General features: G+C 53.5%; 1 protein-coding gene across 1 annotated transcript; it reads left to right on the top strand.

Annotated features, from left to right (window-relative positions):
- The first annotated feature begins 453 nt into the window (after window positions 1-453).
- Window positions 454-17,832, top strand: KCNK17 (potassium two pore domain channel subfamily K member 17). Its single transcript, XM_029592927.1, has 5 exons — window positions 454-993; window positions 10,282-10,396; window positions 13,414-13,580; window positions 13,795-13,963; window positions 17,099-17,832. Exons 1-5 carry the CDS (start codon window positions 787-789, stop codon window positions 17,383-17,385), a joined length of 945 nt encoding a protein of 314 aa, XP_029448787.1. The 5' UTR covers window positions 454-786; the 3' UTR covers window positions 17,386-17,832.
- The last annotated feature ends 1,345 nt before the right edge of the window (window positions 17,833-19,177 follow it).

Here is a 19,177-nt window from a genome sequence, read left to right as displayed (position 1 = left end):
AGATAAAGGTGACATTTAGTTGAGTTTTGCATGTAGGCACGCAAGGGAGTGTGCGCTGTGAGCCGGAAGAGGGGAATGGCGCTGGTCCCAGGAGAGCCGGTGGGGCAGAGATGGTGCCCCTGCAAAGTCAGTCTGGGAGTAGCGGGGGGCAGAGGGGGGAGGCGATTTCTGACCTGGGATCCGGGGGTTTGGTGGGGGCGGGGAGGATCTCTGACCGGGGATCAGGGGGTTTGGTGGGGGGTGGGGAGGATCTTTGACTTTATGAATGGGATGTGGTGGGGGGGGGGGGGGGGGGAGTCTCTGACCGGGGATCAGGAGGGGTGTGGGTCTGTCGGGAGAGCTCTTTTCTCTGGGATCGGGCGGCGTTCGGGGAAGGGAGTGTATGGGGGCGGGGATTCTCTGACTTGGGATCAGGGGTGGGCGGGGTTTCGTACCGGGGGCGGGGCGGAAAGGACGCGAGAGCTGCAGAGAGAGATCTCTCTCCCCCGGGTCCAGTACCTCTTCTCTCCCCCCTTGTTTAGTGCAGCCCCTCTTCTCCCCGGGTGTTAGATGCCGCAGCCTCTCTCCTCCCCGAGTGTTGGGTGAAGATCTCCTCTCTCTCCCCTCGGGTGCTGCACCCCCTTCCTCTCTCCGCCTCCCCGGGTCTGGGTGTAGTGTCCCTCATTTTCCCTTCCTCACTGCCCCGGCTGCAGCCCCCCGATCTCCCCCCCCCCCCCTGTAGTGGTTGCAGCGCCCCCTCTCCTCCCTGAGCCCCCCCGGGTGCAGGGCTGCCCCCTCGCTCCCAGGATGTGCCAGTGCTGCCGCAGGCCGATCCCGGCCCCCCTGCTCCTGACCCTGCTCTATGTCCTGCACCTGCTGATCGGCGCCTGCGTCTTCTGGGCGCTGGAGAGCCAAGCGGAGGAAGAGCGGGCTCAGCAGCTCAGCTGGCAGAAGTGGGAGCAGCTGCGGAACCGCTCGGGCATGGAGCCCGCGGAGCTGAGCGCCTTCATCAAGGTAAGGAAACCCCCGAGGCCCCAGGAAACGGGGGGGGGCAGGTGCGGAACCGCTCGGGCGTGGAGCCCGCGGAGCTGAGCGCCTTCATCAAGGTAAGGAAACCCCCGAGGCCCCAGGAAACGGGGGGAGGCAGGTGCGGAACCGCTCGGACGTGGAGCCCGCGGAGCTGAGCGCCTTCATCAAGGTAAGGAAACCCCCGAGGTCCCAGGAAACGGGGGCAGGCAGGTGCGGAACCGCTCGGGCGTGGAGCCCGCGGAGCTGAGCGCCTTCATCAAGGTAAGGAAACCCCCGAGGTCCCAGGAAACGGGGGGGGGGGGGGCAGGTGCGGAACCGCTCGGGCGTGGAGCCCGCGGAGCTGAGCGCCTTCATCAAGGTAAGGAAACCCCCGAGGCCCCAGGAAACGGGGGGAGGGGGCTGTGCATATTACCGGCCTGACATGCTATTGCTGTCTCTTATGGTGTAAGATGACCTGCCTGCTCCCTCTCTCCTGTGTGACCCCGGAGAGCGCCGCCTCTCATGGCTTTTTCTACCCTTCCAGCTCCTTTAATGCACTGCGACTTTTGTTTTCGGTAGAAAGGCAAAAGATGTGGTCAGATGAGGACCCCCTGTGGTCTTCTCCCTCCCTCCTCCTGCCGGCCGGGACCCTTTTATTTTGCCTGGCTGGAAAGAGCTTCTCTGCCTTCCTCTTCCTGCTCCTGACACTTCTCCTTCTGCTGCTTTGTTGAAGCCTGCTAGATAGTTGAATGTTGGCATCATATCCCCCCTTCCCCTTCTTTCTTCAGACTGTGCACCCCTCCCCTGACAAGGTAGATGTAGATGGGGGTCTCGTTCTCAGGGTGGGCTCTCCCCATCGTCCTGCTGCCGCCCCCTCTCTGTCCCAGTTGCTTCGGCTCACCAGCGATGATGACGCCCGGCTCTCTTTCCTATGAGGTGGCTGCCGCTTTTACTTCTTGGCTGCACCGCTGACGAGATGGGGGCAGAGATCTAACATCAGTACCTGGGGGAGAGGGCAGCAGGGTTCGGCCACTACCGGCCTGAGCTGGGTTTTAATAAATACAGGACCAGAAAGTAAAGGTGCGATTCACTGAAGGATGTTGGCACTTTCACGAGAATTAACTCGGTATTAGCACACTTGAAACCCGGAGCATGACGGCAGGTGAGGACCGGGTGTGCATTTGCACTGGGCGGCAGAAGAAGGGGCCACTGGCCACCAGCGGAGTCTAACCTGCCGGCGGCCGAAGGAGAGAGTGCTGGCGGCTGGTGGAGAGGCCCCTCTTCCAGGTATGAGCGTGCATGCACGCCCACGCACAGCGTCTGCTCCCTCCCTCCCCCCACCCCCAAGCAGGAAGATCAGTGGGCCGTATGGCCTGAAGATAGCAGGAGGCCCTCGGGGCCGTGGTGGAGCTCACCCCATCATGGCCCAATGAGAACAGGAAACCATGTGTGTGAGCTTGTATGTGTGTGTGTGTGAAGGAATGAGAGTCTGGGTGTGTCTGAGAGCCTGTTTGTGTGTGCATGCTTATGTGTCTGTGTGAGATCCAGTGTGAGTGTGTGAGAGTCTGTGTGTGTGCGTGACTGTGTAAGAGCTTCTGGTGTGTCTGTGTGAGATCCTGCGTGTGAGCTTGATTGTATGTGTGAAGGAATGAGAGCCTGTTTGTGTGTGCATGAGAGCCTGTGTGTGTGTGTGTGACTGTGTAAGAGCTTCTGGTGTGTCTGTGTGAGAACTTGTGTGAGAGCTTGTGGGTTTGTGTATGTTTTGTGCCTGTGAGAGCCTATGAGTCACATACAGGCTCTCACATGCGCGCACACACACACACACACTCACTCACATAATGAATCTGTGAAGGTGAGGGAGAGGCAGCCTGAGAGAGGGCGTGTGTGAGAGAGTGAATGTGTTATTGTGCATGTGTGTGTGAGAGAGAAGATAAAATTTGTGTGGCCCTACCTCCCCCAGTGAATGACCATCTCAGGGTGACTGGAAATCAGATCCCAGGTATGGAGAGCAGCAGATCTTGAAATCCTTATTGGTTTTAATTATTGGGTGTAATTTGATGATTCTGCTCTTTAGAAATATATTGGGGGGGGGGGGGGGTTTGGTAGGGGGGAATAGAACATTTTTTAATTGGATTTTGTATTCATCAGATTTTTGAATTTTTTTTGGTATTTGGGAAATCTCCATTAGCGGGGGGGGGGGGGAGGGGGGTGCCAAGTACACCCCACAGTGAGAGGACCAAAGCAGCAACCCTACTGATAAGAACAAAATTAACAAATAGAATAACATCAAATAGTTGAAAATTCATATAAAAATGTTCCAAACACCCATAAAATATTTCAAAACAGACACATCAAATAATACCCAACAATTATAACTAGTAAGGATTTAAAAAATTCCCTGCTCTCCATATCTGGGAAGGTTAGATTTTCAGAAGCCCTAAGATTGTCGTGGATTAGCAGGCAGGGAGGAAGGGGGAGTGGGGATTGTTGCACACACCTGTGCTCTCTTTATCTCACTCCCTCACACACACCCACAATACTATCTCACCCCCCCCCACACACACACACACATGCACTCGCTCTCACTGGCTCCTTCACACACACACACCCCCGGGCAAGCTCCCATTCATTCTCACACACACACAGACCTCCAGGCAGGCTCCCATTCATTCTCACACACACAGACCTCCAGGCAGGCTCCCATTCATTCTCACACACACACACACAGAGACATCCAGGCAGGCTCCCATTCATTCTCACACACACACACACACACACACAGAACTCCAGGCAGGCTCCCATTCATTCTCTCACACACACAGAGAACTCCAGGCAGGCTCCCATTCATTCTCACACACACACAGAGAACTCCAGGCAGGCTCCATTTCATTCTCACACACACACAGAGAACTCCAGGCAGGCTCCCATCCATTCTTACACATCGAGACTCCTCAGGCAGACACCCATTCATTCTCACACACACACACACAGAGGCCCCAGGAAAGCTCACATTCATTCACACACACACACACACACACACAAACCAGGCAGGCACCTATTCATTCTCACACTCTCACAGAGGCCCACAGGCAAGCTCCCTTTCATTCTCTCTCTCTCTCTCTCTCTCTCTCACACTCACACACACACACACACACACACACACACACCAGGAAGGCTCCCATTCATCCTCACACCCATACCCAGACCCCTCAGGCAGGCACCCATTCATTCTCACACTCACACAGAGGCCCACAGGCAAGCTCCCTTTCATTCTCACACTCACACTGACACATAGACACCAGACAGACTCCCATTCATTCTCTCTCATACACATACATAGACACCAGACAGACTCCCATTCATTCTCACACACAAGACAGACTTAGAGACTCTCTTACTCCTCTGCTGCCGCGGTGATCGATCCATCGCCCACAAGCCCGTTCTGCTGCTCCTCCTCTCTGTAGGCCCCGCAGTATTAAAAATGTGCAGGTGAGCACTTCCTCCATGCTGCTCTCATGTATCGTAGCACAGAGAAAGTGCTGCCCTCACGAGCTTGTAATACCACAAGGCCTGCAGAGATGACAGACAGGTCTCTTCATTTCTTCACCGCCGGTGGGATGGGGGTCCACTGGCAGCCTCTCGGCCTCTTCTCTTCTCCGCCATCGGTGGGATTGGGGGGGGGGGGGGGTCCACTGGTGGCTGCACACAGCTGATTGCAGCTGGATGATGCTCCTTCTCTTCCTGCCCCACTGGAAATGTCACCGCCAGTCACCGACATCCAGGTCAGGCATCAACAAAGGTCTGCGATGTCAAGACATTGTTGGTGACATCATTGCAAGGTGCTGGTGGGCCGGAGATGAGGGGCAAATTGAGGAGGAGGGGGCCAGAAAAAAATCTGCCATTGGGACGGGTTTGGCCAGCGGACTGGAGTTTGCTCACCTGTGCTCTAAGGTAGATTTAGGTCCTGAAGCTTCATGTCCTGGGGCTTTTGGCGCAGACAAGGCACTGTGTTGGGAGAATTTCACTGGACCGCCTTGCACCTGTCTATATGAATTTTCTGGGGGTCTTGGGGGAGGAGGGGGAGGAGGTATCAGAGCGTTCATCACAGCTGAATTAACCCCCACTCATTACATCTGATTCTGATCCCAGATTTACTAAAGGTTTGCGCAGTTTAAGGGACATTAAAATCACGACTAATGCCCACATGCAAATTGTTAAGGCCGTATTTTAATGCAAAATTCCCTGCAACTTTATGTTCATCACCTGAGCCATTTAACTTGAGAGAAAATGGCACTGAGTCCCTGCGCCCATCCCTGAGACATCCTGCCCTGGAGATGACAGGATCTGTATCTTTGCACCAGTCCCCTGAGCTGTACTGTCTTAGAGTGGAACAAGCTCTGTATCCCTGCGCCCATCCCCTGATCCCTCCAGTCCTAGAGGTGACAGGCTCTGTATCCCTGCACCCATCCCCTGAGCCCTCCAGTCCTAGAGGTGGCAGGCTCTGTATCCCTGCTCCCATCCCCTGATCCCTCCAGTCCTAGAGGTGACAGGCTCTGTATCCCTGCTCCCATCCCCTGAGCCCTCCAGTCCTAGAGGTGACAGGCTCTGTATCCCTGCTCCCATCCCCTGATCCCTCCAGTCCTAGAGGTGACAGGCTCTGTATCCCTGCTGCCCATCCCCTGATCCCTCCAGTCCTAGAGGTGACAGGCTCTGTATCCCTGCACCCATCCCCTGATCCCTCCAGTCCTAGAGGTGACAGGCTCTGTATCCCTACTCCCATCCCCTGAGCCCTCCAGTCCTAGAGGTGACAGGCTCTGTAACCCTGCTCCCATCCCCTGAGCCCTCCAGTCCTAGAGGTGACAGGCTCTGTATCCCTGCGCCCATCCCCTGAGCCCTCCAGTCCTAGAGGTGACAGGCTCTGTATCCCTGCTCCCATCCCCTGATCCCTCCAGTCCTAGAGGTGACAGGCTCTGTATCCCTGCGCCCATCCCCTGATCCCTCCAGTCCTAGAGGTGACAGGCTCTGTATCCCTGCACCCATCCCCTGAGCCCTCCAGTCCTAGAGGTGGCAGGCTCTGTATCCCTGCTGCCCATCCTCTGAGCCCTCCAGTCCTAGAGGTGACAGGCTCTGTATCCCTGCTCCCATCCCCTGAGCCCTCCAGTCCTAGAGGTGACAGGCTCTGTATCCCTGCACCCATCCCCTGATCCCTCCAGTCCTAGAGGTGACAGGCTCTGTATCCCTACTCCCATCCCCTGATCCCTCCAGTCCTAGAGGTGACAGGCTCTGTAACCCTGCTCCCATCCCCTGAGCCCTCCAGTCCTAGAGGTGACAGGCTCTGTATCCCTGTCCCTATTCCCTGAGCCCTCCAGTCCTAGAGGTGACAGGCTCTGTATCCCTGTCCCTATTCCCTGAGCCCTCCAGTCCTAGAGGTGACAGGCTCTGTATCCCTGCACCCATCCCCTGATCCCTCCAGTCCTAGAGGTGACAGGCTCTGTATCCCTGCGCCCATCCCCTGATCCCTCCAGTCCTAGAGGTGACAGGCTCTGTATCCCTGCACCCATCCCCTGAGCCCTCCAGTCCTAGAGGTGGCAGGCTCTGTATCCCTGCTGCCCATCCTCTGAGCCCTCCAGTCCTAGAGGTGACAGGCTCTGTATCCCTGCACCCATCCCCTGATCCCTCCAGTCCTAGAGGTGACAGGCTCTGTATCCCTACTCCCATCCCCTGATCCCTCCAGTCCTAGAGGTGACAGGCTCTGTAACCCTGCTCCCATCCCCTGAGCCCTCCAGTCCTAGAGGTGACAGGCTCTGTATCCCTGTCCCTATTCCCTGAGCCCTCCAGTCCTAGAGGTGACAGGCTCTGTATCCCTGCACCCATCCCCTGATCCCTCCAGTCCTAGAGGTGACAGGCTCTGTAACCCTGCTCCCATCCCCTGAGCCCTCCAGTCCTAGAGGTGACAGGCTCTGTATCCCTGTCCCTATTCCCTGAGCCCTCCAGTCCTAGAGGTGACAGGCTCTGTATCCCTGCACCCATCCCCTGATCCCTCCAGTCCTAGAGGTGACAGGCTCTATATCCCTGCTCCATCCCCTGATCCCTCCAGTCCTAGAGGTGACAGGCTCTGTATCCCTGCTCCCATCCCCTGATCCCTCCAGTCCTAGAGGTGACAGGCTCTGTATCCCTGCTTCTAGTCCCAGAGATGACACATTCTGCATCCATGGGATAAGTGAGTTAGGCCAGCACAGTCACAGACCTCTCATCAGGGCTCCCGTGACATCCCCGTGATGTGAGGATCCAGGATATCTGAGAGTGAGCATCCTTGCAGGGGGCACTAACGGCAGCCGCTCCTGACATCTGGTGCGCTCACAAACCCAACTCATCGGGCACGACGAACAGCCCCGTGACAGCACGCCACAGAGGCCTCGGGACATCTCCACTTCTGCTCCCATACTGCAGGGAGAGAAGGCGGCAGTAATGCCCGCAGGGTGCCAGCGTGCGGGGCAGCCCTGGGAACTGCTTTCCCGGAGGGATCCGCCTTGCCTGCTGGCCAGCATCACTTTTTCCACTGCACGGTGAAAGCGACTGGCCAAGCTCGGGCTGTGTTTTACTCTGAGCTGACCCGGAGCAGCACCGTCTGCTCCCTGCAGCCGACGTGCCGGCAATCGCGCCATTATAGACTGGTAAGCTAATGTAAAACAGTCGGTAGAAAACCCTTAACAATGTTCTTTCCATCATAATGCCATTTCCATTTTTAATAACTCTACTGATTTAATCTGTTTTCCATCCACCTTGTGCCTGCGTTAAGCACCCATTTGCTAAGTTCAGTGCTAAAGACGGATTTTAGTGGCCATCGATGGTAGAGAGCTCAGCTTCAGGTGTGTGCGGTGTTTGAAAAGTTATTGCTGCTGCCCTGTGCTTCCTGCTGACCCAGTGACTCACCCTGTCAGCTCTCTCTGCCTCGCCCTGGATCTTCCCTAGACTTCTGCAGCCCAGTAAATAATGCGCTCTCTCACACACTCACACTCACACCCACACACACTCCCCCTCGTGAGAGCTGTTCACATTTCCCAGTCAAAGCTTTGGTGCTGCAGACCAGCCGCTGCCACTGGTTGCCCTCCTGCGACACTGGAGGGGAGTGGGAATGGGTTGCTAGCCTACCTCATACTGGCAGGTGGGGGGAGGGGCACAGATCTAAAACAGCCCCTCCTATGCACATCTGGGAGCAGTGGCTGCAAGTTCTGACTCTTGGCTCCTCCTTTGTCAAACCGAGCCTTCAGGTTCTCTTATCTTGGAAGGTGTGAGATAAGGTGGCACTGCCAGTACACCTTCCTCTGCTTACAAAGGTCGCAGCCCGCCTAATCCTGGAAGATCTGGGGGTAGGCTGTGGGCAGAAAGGTGGTGCCAGGCTCTCGGCTTACACCTCTCCCTCCCGGTGATGCACTGCAGAGTTCAAAGGAAGGTGGCGGGACTACAAATCCCAGAATGCAAGAGAACGTAATGAGCCGCCCCCCCTCCCCCCCAGAAACCGGCTGCCCTGACACCTCTGTGTGTGCTTTGGCTGCCTTCTTACCAGGGATGGGGCAAACTATCAGGACTTTTTGTATTTTTGTAGGTGCTATCAATCTCTTTATCTTTTGAAACTTAATATTCACACGCACCTCTCATTCATGAATTAGGGACCTTCATGACACCCACGGTGCTGCAGGTATGCACTTGTGTTTTTGCACCTGTGTGGCTCCTTTTTAATCATAGGTCCAATAGACCACTATTTGCACAGAGATTTTTAACTTTTTTGCATTTTTTCTTAAAACACAGAATGTTACTTCCCTTTTATCCTTTGTCAGACTCCGACAAAGAATAAAAAGGAAGCAAAAAAGTTAAAAATCTCTGTGCAAATAGTGCTCTATTGGACCTATGATTAAAAAGGAGCCACACAGGTGAATACTTGCAGCACCGTGGGTGTTATAAAGGTCCCTAACTCATGAATGAGAGGTGTGTGTGATACGTTTTCTTGTGAGGTTACTCAAATCGTTGTTCAGTGGACAAAGAGATAACGTCTTTTATTGGCAAACTATCAGGACCCCAGAAACAATCTCCTCCCTCTGTAGCGTGAGGGGGGGTATTTGTGGTCGGATGAGGGGCATTTGGTTACCCCCCCTGGTCCAGCCCCTACGCCGCTCTCTGTATCTGTCCCAGACATGTTTGACCTCTGCCGTTTATCCTCTCACTGCTGTGGTGTCTCCTCCACGGGTTAGGAAGGGGCTTTTAATGAGCACAAAGCAAAGTCATCCAGTATGGGGAGGCACTGGGAGATTTTTACGGTTCTCCGAAATAGCTTGGGTTGGGCACGTGGTAAGACGTCTCTGTTTCTGCCTCTCCTTGCCTGTTGCCTGGTGAGCTTGACTTCCTGCTGCCAGGGAGTCATTTCACAAGCCTGGGAGACCCCCTCCTGCTGCTGGGGGTCCATAGACGGAGGAGAGAGAGAGAGAGAGCATAGGAAGCGGGTGCAGGAGGTGAGCGAGCACGTGGAGGGGGATTGGGAAGAGGGCGCAGGAGGGGTGAGAGAGCTGTGATGGAGGGGCATCCAGCGCTGTGAATTCAGGGCTCCCAAAGCGCACAAGGTGCCCTGAAAGTGCCCCTGTGGGGGGGGAAGGAGGGATGGAAGATGGTCCTGGGACGCACTAACAGCATTTTGGCGCTCCTCGGCGCAGGCAAAAATAACATAAACGGACCTCCTTGTGTCTTTACCTTCAAGAACCCTGGCTGACACCCCTCTGGGATTTTCGCATCCTTCCCCGGGTCGCAGCGCGGGTGGCGCGGAGCAGACTTAGCGCGCCGGTCCCCCGGTCCTCTTTCAGCCGAAACGTGTGAGCCCATGAGGTCACCGGCGCCGGGGGCCGCTCCGTCACTCCTCGGCCGATCTGCCCCCTCGGCTGCTGCGGAGAGGAAGTGGAGCGCGGTGCTCAGGGGGTGTTTGTGCAGGGCAGGAAGTACCACAGCAATGATCCCAGCCGGGACCCATCCCGAGCTTCCTGTGCCAGGTTCTAGGGCAGGAAGTCTTTGGGGGGGGGGGGTTGCAGTTTGAATTATCAGACCCTACAGTGCTGTGCAGACTGAGTGGTCTGCGTGGTTGGGTGCAATAATGAGAGTGGAGCGAGATAAGTGCGATGATGCTGGGTGCCGGCAGCGTTTGCACGAGAGGAGATGTGTGTTGGAAGCAGGGGGTAGGGGAAAGTTGATTGGGCAGCTCCTTTCCATCCCCCCCATTGACCTGTGTCCTTGTAACTCTGCCTCCTGCAGGAGATCATCGAAGCCTATAAGACCGGGATCAGCCTGAAGGGAAACGGCACCGCCCTGGGCAAGTGGAAGTTCGCGGGCTCCTTCTTCTTCTGTGTTACCGCAGTCACTACTATTGGTGAGTGTCCGGGCGCTGCAAATCGAATGTCACAAAGCCAGAGTACTCCCAGTCTACCCCCACTCACCAGTACCTGGCACTCAGCGGCGACCTCTGCTGCCCCACAGTGGGATCTTCCTCTTCCCCTCGGCGTAAGCCCGGAGAACAATACAATTCAGAAAACTGTGTCCTAGAGATGAACTAATTGACGCCCTCTTTGAAAACCTCAATAAACTAGACCTCACGGACCCCGACTCTGCCCTCTCCTCATGGAATAACATCACCAACGACACAGCCAACAAATTATGTCCAATAATAACAAAAGAAATATTTACTTCCGTAAAAACAACACAACCATGGTACACGCCAGAACTAAAAACCTTGAAATGCAACCTTAGAAATCAAGAAAAGAATTGGCGCAAAGAACCCTCCCCAACGCAACTGGCAAAATACAAAACTCTACTATATGCCTACCGGCTGAATACTCTCAAAACCAAGTAAGACTACTACGCAACTAAAATACACAAACTTCATTTCAACCCCAAAACCCTTTTCTCGTTCGTATCAGACTTAACTAAAACTTCACTAAAGTCTTCCCACTGCGAAGAAATGGAAACCAAATGTGATGATCTTGCCCAATTCTTCCACAATAAAATAACCAACCTCACTATGCGCTTTACTACCTCCGCAACACCTATCATAACCCACCTTTGAGACCAGCTCTGCCACAGAAATGATCTCAATACTAAAGAAATTGAGACCCTCTACCCACCCCTCAGACACTATCCCTACCAAAGCCCTCTTATCCATTCCAAACACTATAGCCCAACCCATAGCCGACATCATTAATAAATCTATGACCACTGGAAATGTACCTAACCAACTCAAACTAGCCATCGTAAAACCTTTACTAAAGAAACCAAAACTTGACCCATCAGATCTAACTATCGCCCCATTTCCAATTTACCCTTTTTAGCTAAAGTTCTTGAAAAAACTATCAACACACAACTAACAAACTACCTAGAACAGCACCACTTCCTATTCCCCTCAACATGTTTCCATAAGCATTTCAGCTCTGAAACACTCTTGACCTCCCTTTCCGACCTCATCCTCAAAGGCATAGACAAGGGCCATACGTACATTCTAGCTCTATTAGACATCTCCGCAGCCTTTGACACTATCAATCACCACACCCTAATCGACAGGCTGTCTGAAATCGGCATCTCTGGGATCCCACTCCTCTGATTCAAATCTTACATCAGTAACAGACAATTCAAAGTCAAAATTGGAAATCACGAATCCAAACCTATCAGCATTACATGAGGCATGCCACAAGGCTCCTCCCTCTCCTCCACACTTTTTAACATCTACCTCTTGCCCCTCTGCCATCTCCTTGCTAATCTCGGACTCCCTCACTTCATATACGCCGATGATGTGCAAATTCTCATATCTATCACAGACTCTCTACCCAATGCTTTAAAAAAATGGGAAGGTGCTCTCTCCTCCATAAACACCCTACTCACACAACTCAACCTAGCACTAAACACTAACAAAACTGAACTCATGCTTATTGCACCCCAACACCTCAACCCCATTCTCACATCCGACAACACACTCCCATCCCTCCTGGCCTTCTCACAAAACGTAAGAGACCTTGGTGTCACCCTAGACACCCAATTCAACCTCCAAAAGTTCATTAATTCCACCCTTAAAGAATGTTATTTTAAACTGCACACTCTCAAAAAAATAAAACCAATCCTGCTTCTCAACGATTTTAGATCAGTCCTTCAGTCTCTCATTCTATCCAAAATAGACTACTCAAATGCCCTACTCTTAGGTCTCCCCAAAAACACTATCGCCCCCTTGCAACTGCTACACAATGCCGCTGCACGCATACTGACCGGCACCCACAGAAGGGAACATATTACCCCAATCCTCAAACAACTCCATTGGCTTCCTATAGCCTCCAGGATTCACTTTAAGGCACTCTCCCTCATACACAAAGCCATCCACAACCCAAATATGCTCTGGTTTATTGACGCTTTACAGTTTCGCTCAACCACAATGCCTACCAGAACACCCTGTCTCGCAACCTTACACACCCCTTCCTCCAAACTCAGTGCTCTTACTTCCACCAAAGAACGGTCTCTATCCTTAGCAGGAATTCCATGCCCACCAGCCTGCGCCAAGAAACATGTCCAAAGAAATTCAGACAAAATCGTAAAACTTGGCTGTTCATGCAGGCTTACACCTGACACCATCCTCCCCTCCCTAAACTTCACTCCCTTACCAGATAATCCTCCAAATCTCCTTGTCATTTATGTAACTCTTACTCCCCCTTCTCTTATAAATACCCCTCCCCTCTCTTTTCACCCACCTTCTCCTTTCAAGGTTCATAACCTCCGTTATCCTTATTACTTCCCCCTTCTTTATACCCCCCTTTGTAGCATTGCATTTTTCAAAATCAACTGTTGTCTTACCCCCATCTCAGCTTTTCAACTCATTTCACTATCACGATTGTACACTCTGTCTTCCTAATGATTGTTCATTATACATAACAGCTTTTCACCTGCAATGATTGTACATAAGTTCCAAACTAATTTATCCACACCCTTGCTTTCCTTATTCTCCCCTCCCATCTCTCCTCCCCAGTTTAACATCAGTTCCATTGTAAAGCCCTGTTGGCTGCATTATTGTTTTATGGAAACTGATGTGATGTTTCTAACGAATGTCGGTATATAAAAACATTAAATAAATAAATAAATACAAGTAAGTGACCCCTGGATGTGGCTATATGGGGAGCTGCAACCTGGTGCTGCAGTGCGTGGTCAGTTCGGCGATGGTGGGGCCTTGAGTTCGGCTCACAGAGCTGGGAGGCTGAGAGGGCTTAAGGGAAGTTTGCTCTGGGAGGGGGGGGGGGAGCAGAGGCTGCGATCCCCTGCCCCGTCTGGGTGCACGTTCTCCTGTTAGCTCAGCTGGAGAGGTGGGGGACGGTTGTAAGCAGCAGGGGTTCATCTCTTTGTCTGTCTCTCTGGCAGGGTATGGGAACCTCAGCCCCAGCACCACGAACGGTCAGATCTTCTGCATCTTCTATGCCCTGGTTGGGATCCCCCTGAACCTCTTCCTGCTGAATCGCATCGGGCAGTTGATGTCCAACTGGGTTCATCGTTGTTCCAGTCTCCTGGGGAAGAGGCTCAACAGGCCGGTACGGGGGGGAAGAGCCACTCACTCCCTCTCCTTCCTTACTGCCCTAACCTCACCCACCCCGGGATGCTAAGTAAAAGCCTGCTCCCTCCTCCTCCTCTCCCACCCCAGGGATGCACACGCCCTCCCCGCACAGGTCCTGACTGCTGGGGATAGAGGGGGGGGTGTGAACGGGACCCTTATCTGCCTGTCCTTGTTTCCGTTGTCTGCACTAGAAAATGGCCAAAGTGCTGACCGCCTCCTGCGCCCTGGGGCTTGGCCTCCTGCTCTTCCTCTTCCTGCCGCCCATCATGTTCCTGATGCTTGAGGACTGGAGCTACGCCGAGGGCGTTTACTACGCGTTCATCACCCTCAGCACCATTGGCTTCGGGGATTACGTGATTGGTGAGTGGCTGTGTGTACATCGGGGCAGCTGTGCGTCCCCCACAGCACGGAGCCCTAGTCCCGTGCCCCCCACACCCCCCTGCCATTTACGCAGAAGACGGCCTGAATGGCTTTAGGGCTCTCAGGTGAGTAGACATGATAGAAACGTTCAGATCCCTGAAAGGTATTAATAATGCGCAGGAAGCAAACCTGTTCCAAGAGAGAGGAAGTTCTAGGACCAGGCGTCAAGCCTTGAAGCTCTGAGGGGCGGGAGCAGACTGAGGAACGCCATCAGGAAATATTTTTTTTTTTCATGGAAAGAGTGATGGATGCATGGAACGCCCCCCCTGGGGTGGGTGGGTGGGTGGTGGCGGCAGCGGCTAAAAAGGTAATGAAATTTAAGGGGCAGAAGGCGTGACCTAGCGGCGTCTTCAAGCTCCATTAGCACCGGTCCTGGCTTTATTCAGCAGTGGGTGCTGGGGCTGCCGGAAAGGGTGTCAACAAGATTACTATGACATGTCACAGACCCTATGGAAGTAACATGGGCATCCACGTGGCCGGGTTGTCTAGTAGGGATGTGAACTGGAAAAAATGGGGGGGACGAGGGAACCCAGAAAAAGAAAGTGTCGTTCCCCCCCCCGAACACCTCTGACCTTCTCCAATCTTACCCCATCGGCGGGTCTTCCACAGGCATGAGTGATCCCCAGTCGCTCCTGACCCATAGCTCCAGGTCAAGCCAAGGCTGGTGCCATTATCATCTCTGGAGAGAGGGAACGACCTGCTGTACCTGAACGTTACTCACCTTGAGCCCAGGTTTGGAAAAGTGAGTAACTAAATCCAAAAATGTGAGGCCAGAAAGAAGGAAGATCTAAAGAGGGTGCCAGAAAGCTGAAGAAAGGGGCAAGTTGAGATGCTAAAGCCTGGGAGATACTGTTGTGCCTCGTTCCATTGTCTGTCATCTGTGGAGCAGTAGTGACCTCTGGTGGCCACTCCAGAGATTGCAGAGGGATAGAACCATGACAACTAATGAAGCTCATACGGCCCATTCACATCTCCTCCGCGGCTTTATAGCCCCTTCCTCTCCCTCAGAGATCCCATGTTTTCTGCAACTTTGATACTGACCTTGTTTCCAACACCTGCACAGGCAGGATCTCCCATGCATCCACCACCTTTTCTGCAAAGAAATATTTCCTTAGAGTACCCCTCAGTCTCACCCCTTTAACCTTCGTCCCATGACCCCTTGTTCCAGTGTCTCCATTGAAAGAGGCTTGACTCCTGCGAATGGAAACTTTGGAGGTATTTAAATGTCTCTATCATGTCTCCCTATCTCCTCTTTCCTCAAACGTGTACATGTTTAGATCTTTAAGCTTGTAGCCTCCCTCTGGAGCGACTCCATCCTGTTTATATCCTTTAGAAGGTGAGGTCTCCAGCATTGTACACAGTATTGCAAGTGAGGTCTCATCAGGGACCTATACAGGGGCAATATCACCTCCCTTTTTCTGCTGACCATTCATCTTTCTGGCTTTTACCATCGCTTTATCCACCTGTTTGGCGACTTTAAGATCATTTTATCCGCACTGACTCCCAAATCCCGCTCTTGTTTTCTGGATGGAAAAACTTTACTCCTTATACTGCTCTGCTCCCTTGGGTTCTGCATGAGCCTGCATGTTTTAGCTTTAGTATTTGACTTGATTTATAATCTGCTTTTCAGGCACCTCAGGTACTGTGGGCAAATCTTAGCTGCTCGCTTCTAGATTATTCCTCCTGCTTCGCTGGGTCTCACCGCCTGTTTTTCACAACCTTCCGGGGTGTTTATCCTGTTATGGATTTTGGTATCATCCACAAAAAGGCAAACCTTTCCCATTAGCCCTTCCTCAGTATCACTTAGGACAGTGTTGAGCCGAACCAGACTGAAAGCCAAGCCCTGGGGTGCACCACTGGTAAACCTCTCCCCCCGCCCTTTTCCTAGGCGCGACCTCTGGTTCTCGCCCCCCCACTCAACCAGTTTCTATTCCAGGGCCCAATGTAAGAAAACAGAAATAAAAAAACGTTGCTGTATTTCCGTGCACATTTTCTTAAATGTGCTCACTTAAAAAAATAAAATAAAATAAAGCTTCTGATGCAGTAAAGTAATAGAAAAGCAAATGCATCAGGGGTTAAAAACCACAGAAACTATGGTTTATGCTTAGGAAGCTTTAATGTGCACAAGTCCTGAGTACAGGGACCCCTGCACCACAGACTCCAGGTTTAGTCCCACAGATGAATACAAGCCCCTGAAACCTCACTGCACCTTTGACCAGGAGTTGCGTTTACAGGGTTAAGAGAGCAGGAGTTAAGCCTACACGACTCTCTGCCTTGATTAACGTGGGATTTGCATGGAGGAGCGTTGAGCTGTGCGCACAGTTTTACTCGGGCACGTGTACACGGTTTTTGGGGTTTTTTTTGTGTGTGTGTGTGTGCATAAAACTCCTTGCTATGTGAGGAACACACAAAAAGTGTGCACAGAACCACGTGCTGACATGTTCACAGCCTAGCGCACCTTTCCATCGGGGTCCCAGGGGCCATCTCGGGGGCACTCGGTTTGTGCGGCATCGTAGGGAAATCCAGGTACTGCTACATCCCCCCCCTCGTCTAACACGTTGGTCACCCAGTCAAAGAAATTAACTAGATTGGCCTGACGTCGGGTAAAAGCGTGCCGCAGAGGGGAGCTAGGACCAGCGAGGAAGCTGCAGTCCAGGGTAATCCATGCAAACAGACTTCCCTGTGTAGTATAGTATTTTATTAACAGAGAGATAAATACACGCGTGTATGTTAGACACATGACAGCAGACATAAAAAGGGGTGGAACTGGCTACGTGTGCTAATTCAGCCCCTTTTTGTGTTTAAGTGAGAGGAAAGGCAGACAGTCTCATGATTTCTGTGGCGTTTCCCTCTTCTGTATCTCAGAGGATGGAGGTAAACTTGCACCTGTATTGTATTCTCCTCGGCAATCTTCCTGAAAGCGCATGACATCTTCACATTCCTCTGTTTGATTTTTTTTTTTTTTTATTATGTTAGAAAGATCAGATAAATTCCTGGGGACGTGTGAACCAAACTAATCCTGCCGCCCCTCTCGCCCCGTTGACTGTCCTGTTCTGTTCTCTGATTCCTCTGCAGGTATGAACCCGGACCGGCACTACCCACCGTGGTACAAGAACGTGGTGGCTCTCTGGATCCTCTTCGGGATGGCCTGGCTGGCCCTGCTCATCAACCTCTGCATCGGCTTTCTGGAGAACTGCGGCGACGGCTGCCAGTGCTGCAGGACGGAGACGAGGAAAGAGATGGAGCAGGAGCTGATAGGCCCCTCCCAATACGGCAGCCTGCAGCCGGCGCTGCGGGAGGCGCCCGTGGAAGTGGAGACGTCGAGCAACGGCGAGGACAGCAAGTCGGAGGTCCCCGACTGAGGGCGAACTCTGCACCACCTGCGAGAGGATGCGATGCCAGGCCCCCCTGCCTCCCTCGGCGCCGTCCGGGGCTGTGCCGGGGCGGGAGCTGCGTAAGCCGAAGGCTGGGGATTTGGATCTCACGGGTGACACGGATCTCACGGGATCTCACGGGTGACACGGACATGGGGGCAGGAGGCTTGTGCGGAAGGGCTGGGCTGGGCTCGGGAGGCGTTCGGCAGCTGATGGCTGAGTCCAGAGCTGAAAGAGTGAAGCCGGTGTGCTGGCACTGAACAGAACTGGGGTTTTTTTTTCACTCTTTTACCTCCTGGATTCCATTATTAGAGGCAGAAAGTGCATCCACTTTCTGAATCCATAATGTGAAACTGAATCCATAATTAATCCTCTGCCATTCCTGCTCTTCTTGCTTTACTGCGAGCTTGTGCTGCGTTTTTCCATCCGGGTGCAGGTGGAATTGTTGGTCGGCAGGGTGGTGGCCCAGATGGGCCTCCTCAGAACAGTACAGTAGCACTTAAGAGCCCGAATGCAGCTAGCAACACCGGCGCTGTGTCTAAGGGCGCGGTATGGAAAGCCACCTGCACATCTGCGCTAATTCCAGCGGTGCTCGCAGCCTGGTCCTTCCTCCGTGACAGCCGGGCCAGGCTGGTTTCCAGCACAGCTGCCGTGAACACACGGGAGAGGCATCGTGGTAATCGGGTCTTCCCGAAAGCCAGACTGGACGGTGATCCTTCGACGGCTGGGCTGAGGAGCACGAAGGGCATGAGATCACCCGGCTCGGGCAACGGAGAAATCTTATGCAAATCTTCACATCCGGAATGGGCTCCGAGCCGCTTTCCCTTCTTACCTTGCTTCAACAGGTAAGAGAGGAAAGCCGAGCGTGCAGACACCACCGGTGTGAAAATTCATCAGCGAGTGTTCGAAGCTCAGCGCTCCCCGCCGCGGGAGAAGCTTAATAACTACGGAAGAGTTTCCACTGGGGAAGAGAGCATTTAAAACTCCCCTGTCACAGCTGCGGCCCCAAAACCCGTCCCCAGCCTGCCGGGCTGCCCGGATCTTCACCGTGAACGCGCAGGAGAGAGGTCTGCAGACGTTGGGAGGCCTAGCACGTGCTCGCTGATCTCCTCTGCGCAGGGGATCCCGGGACGGGCGAGGGAACCGCCGTCTCGCATACCCCCATGACTGCGGGCGGGAGTAACGTTCAGAGGCGCTCTGGGCTCGCCGGCGGGCAACCGTTCGCTTTCCTCGGCCCACCGGGGGCTCAGGCGTGTTTTGGATGCTCGAGTTGCTCTCGCAGACGCAGGAGGGGAGAGGGCGGAATGAGCCACTCGTTCGGGGTCTGGCGGCCAGGCAGCGGTGAAAGCTCCCAGGCAAAAGCCGCAGCAGGTCCACGGTCTTCTGGCCCATGAGCTCTCCCCGCTCGTGCGCCCCCGATCTCGGGAGCGAGGTGGCCCAGGTGTACCGCGGAGGCGGCCAGCCCACCGTCGGTCGAGACGCGGGCACGCGCTTTATCCGTAGCGGCCCTAGAGTCGTGGAACTCTAATCCCCCCCCCCCTCCCGAACACCACCTAAGACCTTCAAAAAAACTAATGTTAAAAACGTGCGTATTGGAACCGTCACAGAGCTAAACCACGTTCGTTTCATTCCGCTGCTGTCATTTCTTTACTCAGTCGTGTGTGTGTGTTTGAAGAGGGGTTTTTAATGTAACGACGGGATTGCGTGTGGTTTTTTTTTCGTATGTAAACCGCTCCGGGCCCAGGGTGGGATGCAGTATATATAAATAATAATAAAGGAA

The sequence above is a fragment of the Rhinatrema bivittatum genome, chromosome 3, assembly GCF_901001135.1.
Source record: "Rhinatrema bivittatum chromosome 3, aRhiBiv1.1, whole genome shotgun sequence".
Classification (NCBI taxonomy): Eukaryota; Metazoa; Chordata; class Amphibia; order Gymnophiona; family Rhinatrematidae; genus Rhinatrema; species Rhinatrema bivittatum.
The sequence above is the reverse complement of the archived record's forward strand: the minus strand, read 5'-3'. Positions and strand labels throughout refer to the sequence as shown.

Bases quoted from the DNA above. Each gene is read 5' to 3' on its own strand.
- KCNK17 (XM_029592927.1), top strand. From the start codon at position 787: ATGTGCCAGTGCTGCCGCAGGCCGATCCCGGCCCCCCTGCTCCTGACC. The intron at 13,581-13,794 runs GTACGGGGGGGA...TGTCTGCACTAG, and splicing joins GGAAGAGGCTCAACAGGCCG to AAAATGGCCAAAGTGCTGAC. The intron at 13,964-17,098 runs GTGAGTGGCTGT...ATTCCTCTGCAG, and splicing joins CTTCGGGGATTACGTGATTG to GTATGAACCCGGACCGGCAC.